Source organism: Lynx rufus, unplaced genomic scaffold (genome assembly GCF_022079265.1).
Source record: "Lynx rufus isolate CCGP_SWC_20201006 ecotype Redwood Valley unplaced genomic scaffold, mLynRuf1.p SCAF_13, whole genome shotgun sequence".
Taxonomy (NCBI): Eukaryota; Metazoa; Chordata; class Mammalia; order Carnivora; family Felidae; genus Lynx; species Lynx rufus.
In genome coordinates, this window is record NW_025814827.1 from 41,881,389 (window position 1) to 41,889,837 (window position 8,449).

Below are 8,449 nucleotides of genomic sequence, written 5' to 3' on the forward strand. Positions count from 1 at the left end.
TCAATTAAACCAAAATGAAGCAGAGAATGTGAAAAATATAAATAAACATAAAACATGTGACAAGAAAGAAAATTTTAATCCAGTCTATATCAATGATAATCCTATTATGTGTCTATCATTTTTTCATGACTATTGTCATGCATTTACACACACACACATACACACACACACACACACACATACAAACCCTAAAAGACATCATACCATTTTTTGTACAGTGTGTAGTACATATATATTTACATATATCAACATATTTGACAAGCTACCACATTTCTCTTTGTGATATTCCAATGTACCAATTAATAAAATCTCTGTGCCTTTGTACTAGTCATCTTCTCTGTCTAGAATTTTCTGTCCCTGGGAAATTGCACAGGTATTTCTCTCAAGTCACCTGGATATCAGCTAACTACCACCAACAAGACCTTGCTTAACAACCAAAAGCAAAGTAACTTCCATCTCCTGTCAAACTCTATCATGGCAGTATTTTTCACTTGCTTCAGAGCACTATCTCTCTTGGATATTATGGGTTTTTTTTTTGGGCCAATTTAATACTTTAATCTGTCTTTATCTATTTCAATATAACCCCAAGAGACCTAGAATCTTACCTGCCTTATTCACATACCTAGAATAGTGCCTGAAAATTGGAATTGCTTAATAAATTCAGTATTTCCTAAAATGACTGACTCACATAGTACACTAATAAATAAATGATTTAATTAATTCCAACTGAACTTTCTCCTTTGTTGCATGTCTCACTCTTCTATTCCATTCAGCAAACCATGTGACGACTCAGTAACCTCCTCATGGAAGCTTTTACTTCCTGGTTGCGAAGGGTATAAATCACAGGGTTCATCAAAGGAAAGATCACTGTGTGAAAGAGAGAAACCACTTTGTCGGCTGGGAAAGCTCTGAAGGGACGAGTGTAGATGAAGATGGCAGGTCCAAACATGAGAAACACAATGATAATGTGTGTGGTACATGTGGAAAGAGCCTTGTGTTTGCCTTCAGAGGTGTGTCCCTTCACACGATAGAGGATGACAGCATAAGAGGCCAGAAGCCCCAGGAAGCACAGCAGGGTAAGCAGGCCACTGTTGGAGACCATCAGGAGCTCCACCACAAAGGTGTCTGTGCAGGCCAGCTTGATGACCTGTGGCACATCACAGAAGAAGTTATCCAGCTGGTTTGGGCCACAGAAGGGCAAGTGGAGAATAAGGGCTACTTGCACAATGGAATGAGTAAAGCCCCCAAGCCACAGAGCCAACAGCAAGGCACAGCAGATTCTAGGGTTCATAACAGTGGTATAGTGCAAAGGATGACAGATGGCCATGTAGCGGTCAAAGGCCATCACAACAAGAAGGAACATCTCCCCTGCCCCAAGAAAGTGCAAGAAAAAAAGCTGAGTGATGCAGCCCCTGTAGGAGATTATTTTCTTCTCAGAGAGGAAGTCCACCAGCATCCTGGGGGCCACAATGAAGGAGTAGGATGCATCCAGGAAAGCCAAGTTGCCCAGAAAGAAGTAGAGGGGGGCTGTGAGGCCAGGGTCTGATCTGATGGTGAGGATGATGAGTAGATTTCCAGGGAGAATGATGAGGTAGAAAACTAAGACTAGCACAAAGACCAGGAGTTGAGCCTGTTGAGACTGGGTGAGACCAAGGAGGATAAATTCTGTCACCACTGTGCTGTTCTCCCTCTCCATCTCTCCTCTGTCTGCAACATAACAAAGAACAAAATATTATCTGTTATAACCACCTTTTCATCTACTCCATAGCTCTTTTCAGATAAAAGCATTTACCACTTCCAACACTTGCCTAGCAGAAAAAAACACATGCCCATAATTGTCTTATGTCTTGAGTTGACCTTTCTACCCTTCATTTCTTGATTCCCCCCTAAGCCATTGTTCTTATAACCACTCTCATTCCCATTTAACCATGAGCTTCTATGTAATGTGCTCCTCTAGGACTCTGGGCTAGTTTGCTTGAGGTATAGTTGAAATTTCCTCATTAAAAAAACTTTAATCATTATGAAATTTGTCAGGCTTGTTGTTCTTTTGGTTAGTGGTGGTGCACTGTCTCTAATGTTATAATAGTTGCTGGGTTTTGGTCACTTCTCATTCCCACAGACCAAAGTACTTTGGCAAATTCTTCTTTCATTTCTTTCCTGTAGACTCCCTAGTTCTATGCCTTCTTTTTTTTTTTTTTTATATTCAGAAAGAGATTTATTATAAGGAATAGGCTCACAACTTGGCAAGTCCAAAATCTACAGGGTGGGCCAGCAGGCTGGAGACACAGGAGAGCTGATGTTTTAGTTCTAGTCTGAAGGCAGACTGCTGGAGAACCAGAAAGAGTTGATATTGCAGATGAAGTCCAAAGGCAGTCTGCTAGAGAATTCTCTCTTGCTTGGGGGAGACTGGGGTTTTGTTTTTGTTGTTGTTGTTGTTATGCCTTCTTTTCTAAATGTGTTTCTTACTTGTTCTGCTTTGGTGTCCTTGTACACCTTTATTCCAAAATGGTTTAGGGTCTCAAACAAGAATCCTACATTTTCCTAACTTAAAGGTTTTCCCCTACTTACCCCCTTGGTTGGTCCCCATCCTGAATCTACTACATACCCTGTTCTTAAATCCTAATTAATACTAACCCAGTTTTATTTGCTCACCATGTATCCATAACCTCCTTTTCCCTCAGATCTCAGAATGGTAGGCAAATGACATCCTTCCCACAAATATTTTCATGTAAAACTTATAATGTATAAAATATTTTCAGTATCTCAACTAATAAATCAAAGCATGATAGAGTTGGAATTGTCCATATAGAACATAAAGTATGATGTACTCATTGGACATATGAGAAAAATAAAGGAATTGTAGTTAAGATTTTAATTTTGCAGCAACTTCTTCATTCTCATTTGCAAGTAGAGTAGAAAAAAATAAGAGGTATGTATTTCTTAGTTTAAATGGATTAGTACATTATTAATCAGAGTCTGTAAATTGCTATTACTTAATTGTAATATTGCTTGCATAAATATTTACCCTTTCAGGCTATAATCTGGTCTAAATAAGAACTCTACTTAGAATTATATTTGTGGTTGTCTTCTAATTTGTATGTTACTATAATAGTAGAAACATACTTTATAAATAAATACTCATGTTTTGATATCTGTAGATGTTTGTTGGCACGAATGACTTAAAAACGAAAGATTGCTAATTGTAACAAAATATTATAATGTGACATATAACAACATTTCCCTTGATTTTTTAAAATTTTTTTTAATGTTTATTTATTTTTGAGACAGAGAGACAGAGCGTGAGTGGTGGAGGGGTAGAGAGAGAGGGAGACACAGAATCTGAAACAGGCGACAGGCTCTGAGCTGTCAGCACAGAGCCTGATGCAGGGCTCGAACCCACAAACCGTGAGATCATGACCTGAGCCAAAGTCGGATGCTTAACTGACTGAGCCACCCAGGCGCCCCTCCCTTGTTTTTTAATTACATGCAATAGTTGTTTTTAAAAAATACTATGGATACAATGGAATATAGTTTGGCAATAAGAAGGAATGATGTATTGTGACGTGCAGAAACATGAATGAACTCAAAAACATTATGCTATGTGAAAGGAACCAGTCACAAAGGACAGCATATGTACAATTCAATTTACGAAAATCTCCAGACAAGGCAAATCGATAGAGACAGGAAGTAGAAGAGTGGTTGCCTAGGACTACGGTGCAATGGGGAGTAACTGCTAATATGAGTTTTCTTTTTGGGGTGGGGAAAATGCGCTAAAATTTATCATGATGATGATGATACTTTCATAACTCTGTAAATACATTTAAAACCATTGAATTATGCTCTTTAAATTTTATGGTATGTTGATTATATTTCAATGAATCATTTTTTTTTTAATTTTATTCTCAACATTTATTTATTTTTGGGACAGAGAGAGACAGAGCATGAACGGGGGAGGGGCAGAGAGAGAGGGAGACACAGAATCGGAAACAGGCTCCAGGCTCTGAGCCATCAGCCCAGAGCCCGACGCGGGGCTCGAACTCACGGACCGCGAGATCGTGACCTGGCTGAAGTCGGACGCTTAACCGACTGCGCCACCCAGGCGCCCCTCAATGAATCATTTTTTAAGTGCCATTAGATGTGGTGGGAAAAACTGGAGAGAGAAAAATTCCCAATTGAAATTTGTCACGAATTTTTGATAGCATCCCCAAAAGAGAAGGTAGGAAGAGAGGGGAGAAAAAGGAGAAAGACTAAAGAAAAATAAACCTTAAGAAGTCCATAAAGAAACTCATGGGACACTTAGGCAATATACTGGTATTTTAGGGCACAATTATTAGGAAACATCAGAACCTGTGATGTTCTATGTGATCAGTAACATTTGTAACTAGCCGCCAAATATTATAGAAAAGGAATTTATAACATGTGTACACATATTTGTACATACAGATACATGTTCACATAGGTATCAACACACACATAGTGAATTTGAGAAAGCAAACAAATGAACAAAGGGGAAAAAAGAGGGAGAGAATGAGAGGCAGTCTGAGAAACAGACCCTTAACTATAGAGAACAAACTGATGGTTACCAGAAGGGGATGGGGGTGGGTGGGTTAAGTAGGTGATGGGGATTAAGGAGTCCACTTAGTGTGATGAGCAGCTGGTAGTGTGTGTCAGTGTTGAATCACTATATTGTACACCTGAAACTAATATTACAGTGTATGTTAAGTAACTGGTATTTAAATAAAAACTTAAAAAAAAAGAGGAAAAAAATATATTTGGTGTCCTTGAAATTAACTTAGAAGTTTCCTTCTGTCTTTTACCCATGTGGACGCCTATTGGTCTCCACCTTTGTTTCTTACTCTGCCTATACAAACCTGCTCTTAGGAAAGTAAGTCCATAGCACCCTCTGTCTATTTAGGTTTTGGGCATTCCAGGTAATCACTTACAGTAATTTCATGCTTTTGGGGGGTTGACATTTCAAGATACAGGGAACACTCTGAGAGTTACAGTCTCCCACTCTTTTTCTGCTTTTATTTTTCCAGTATCCATCTCTACTCCCTGTTACTAAAAGATGGACTTGCATATCACTTCACGTCTTTAATCCACTTTCTTCTCCCATTCCCATTTATATACCTTCTATTCCCGTGATTCTCAAATTGTGCTCATCATAGACACTGAGGACAGACATGCATCCAATGGATATTACTCTGCATAAAATGGATTCCTGAAAGAAAAAAAAAAGCCCCAGACAATGATTCTCACAGGCGCAAGCTTTTGTTGTAGTCAGATAAGGCAAAGAAGTATTGTCAGTGTAGGCTAAGACACAGACCTGAATGTTTTCATCACCCCTATCCTTCCTTAATAAAAAAAACACATCTGGCATTTTAGTGCATCTTTAGATGCACAGATAGAGAGGGTGCTGGTACCTGACCCTCTTCCTCAGAGTGCAGACACACTGCCTCCACAGGTCACACTGAGCATGCCTGGACTCCTCCTGGAGCCAGGTGTTTGGGGACCGGTCACCTTCCTAGCATCTCCTTCATCTCTCCCCATGCATTTTCTCTTGCTCCTTTCTAAACGTTTCATATTTATCCATTCTCTTCCTACTAATTCTCTTTTATAGACCCACTTTCGCGAATATTCTTTTTACATTTGCCTTATTTTATTTTTCCTGTGGTTTCTCTCCACAGAGCCCTTGCTTTTCCTTCTTCATTACTCTTTCTTGTCCTTCCCTTTCTCTCATTTGCCCACATTCTTTTAGTCTTAATGTATTTTCACTTTGTTTCGTGCACACATTCTACATCATTACTTTCAATACCTGTCTTTCCATTAATTCTGAGACAATAGATTGCTCCAAGGCAGAGGGAGTATGGTAGGTGCTTCCTAAGTGTTCCATTCCAGTGGATTTTTCAACAGATTGAAAATGCTTAACTTGCTCTTCACTGCTAAGACTTTCTTCCTGAACATTAAACTTGCTGAAATTTACTTCGTCTCAAACACTCATTAGTTACTTCATGTTGTCTCAAATATTTTGTCTAACTCATTATGATAAAAATAAAGTGATTTATCTTTGTGCTTTGAACTAAATCCCCTTAAAACCACCCCTGCCAATATGAATCCATTTAATGAAAGTTTGAAAATGACATTGTGTTTTCTGATACTATATTCATAACATTTTCAAATTATTAAAATACACTCTTACCCATTTCTATGAGTTTTGAAAACTGTGAATCGAACCGAAGAACATAAAAAAATATTTAATCAATACTAAAGTTGAGGATTATATAAAACTTTATTCAATTGCACAAGTCTTCACCCAGACAATTGCTTATCAAATCAATGGGATGGCTACATTGGATGATGGAAACCTGTATTGTCCTTTAATATTTTCATGTTTTAGATAGTGTCATGAATGTTACAGATAGAACCCTGCTTTGGGAATTATTCTATCTTATTTAAGTTACTATAACTACAATTTGGTAGCTATAAACCTTATGCAAATCATTTAGTCTTTTAAAATCTGAATTTTTTTAATCTATAAAGGAGAAATAATATATCCACTCTTTCTACTGTGCAAGGTTGATATGATGATCAAATGAGTTGATTAGTAGGCATATCACATCTACACAAACTGAACTGAGAAAGCACTCAGTGGGTAAACAAATTCTAGTAAAAAATGGTGAGTGGACCCTGTGTTAGTAGATTTTTGTGTCAGTGTGCTAGAGTTAATCCCAGAGAGGGTGACTGCTTAAATATGAGTAATTTCAAGGTAAACACTTATGTTGTTTCAAGAAAGGGTGCAAAGTTTTCTTACCTAATTCAGCTAGGATTGTGAATCAAGTCTTTCTTGTTTTAAGATCCCTAACTCTGAGCCATATGTAGTGTATGCTGGGACCATATGCAGGGAAAGAAATGCATGCCAACTGAGTGTGGGAACCAAGAGGTTTGCAAACTTGTGAAGTCGTGATGTTTGTCTGTGGACTCAGCCTGTACCTTCTGACTTTACAATTCCTGACTTTCATTCTCCCCGTATCTCTGATTTACCATGGGGAAAACCTATTCATTTGTGTGATGCTCAAATGGAAGTCTAGATAATTAATCTTCCTAAGATATTGGCATTTTCACTTCTTTATAATAATGTAATTAAAGATTTTAGCCCCCTTAATATAATACTATTCATGAGGAGGACAGACAGGAGGTATATTTGAGGGACAAGGTAGAAAATCCTATATGTCTGAATTTAGATCTTACCCTTTTTCTGTTTCTGCAGGATTATTAAAGCTTTTCTTGTGCATTTTAAGCAGTAGGTGATGATTTTCTTATTCTATTCTTCCTTTCTGTTTCCTTTAAATATGAAGAATGACCAAAAATTTCACCTCCCTAAGGCTCCAGTGCTACTCTTAGACAAGGGGCCATCCTCTTCCTTCTGATGAAAAGGAGATTACCTGATCACTTCTGAATTTTTCCTTTAATATATATCCTCACAGTGGGACATCATAAATTCTGGAATCTGCTCTCTAATTTGTGATGCAGTAGGGAATATGCTTTGGAGTTTTTCAGCTACCTTAAGCATGCAGAGTGATTCCAGTGGGAATTATTAGAATGTCAAGTAGAAATAGAGAACATTTTAAGGATTAAAAATATTCAACAAGTGTGGCAGCTAAGTAAGGCCCTACTGGATCATGTCATCATTTTAAATTGGATGTTTTAACAGTGACAGTGTTAATGGACTGCCACACATGTTTATTAAGCATAATGAAAATAGTGAGCCTGGGAAGGTTATTCTAGATCCTTCTATTTAATTCATGTAAGTGATGAGAAGGCATTGGTGTTTAAAGAGGTTAGTAGTGAGACTAATGGTAAGTATGTTAGTATGTTCATATTTTGGGCACAAAACAGAGATAAAAGATTTTTCAGAAATAATTATCCTTAAATAAGAGAACTTCCTGGTGTCTTATACACTAGTTCTTTTGATCTTAATATTTATAGTTACTCACTTTTTTTGAATATGTAGTTCCTATATTCTGCCATAGCAAAATGAAGGTCTTTCTGCTTTTCAATTAAAGAATATTACATGAAAGAAAAAGTATTTAATCATAAAAAATCCATTTAATATTGTTTCCTTGTTATACATTAAAAGGGAAGATAGGATAAATCTGAGTGATATTAATACTAAGGTAACAGGGGCACCTGGGTGTCTCAGTCAGTTGAGTGTCTGCTTCAACTCAGGTCATGGTCTCACAGTTTGTGAGTTCAGGCCCTGCGTTGGGCTCTGTGCTGACAGCTCAGAGACTGGAGCCTGCTTCAGATTCTGTGTCTCCCTCTCTCTCTGCCCCCTTTTCTGCTTGCGCTCTGTATCTCTCTGTCTCAAAAATAAATAAAAATTTTAAAAAATTAAATTAAGGTAACAAACTTAAATTTTACAAAAGAAATAACATATACAAATACACTT

The 8,449-nt window shown here is 37.6% G+C and overlaps 1 protein-coding gene across 1 annotated transcript; it reads right to left on the reverse strand.

The window, feature by feature from the left end:
- Positions 1 to 769: 769 nt before the first annotated feature.
- On the reverse strand, positions 770 to 1,696 carry LOC124508139 (olfactory receptor 4N5). The gene has a single exon (XM_047074555.1). It carries the CDS (start codon positions 1,694 to 1,696, stop codon positions 770 to 772), a length of 927 nt encoding a protein of 308 aa, XP_046930511.1.
- Positions 1,697 to 8,449: the final 6,753 nt, after the last annotated feature.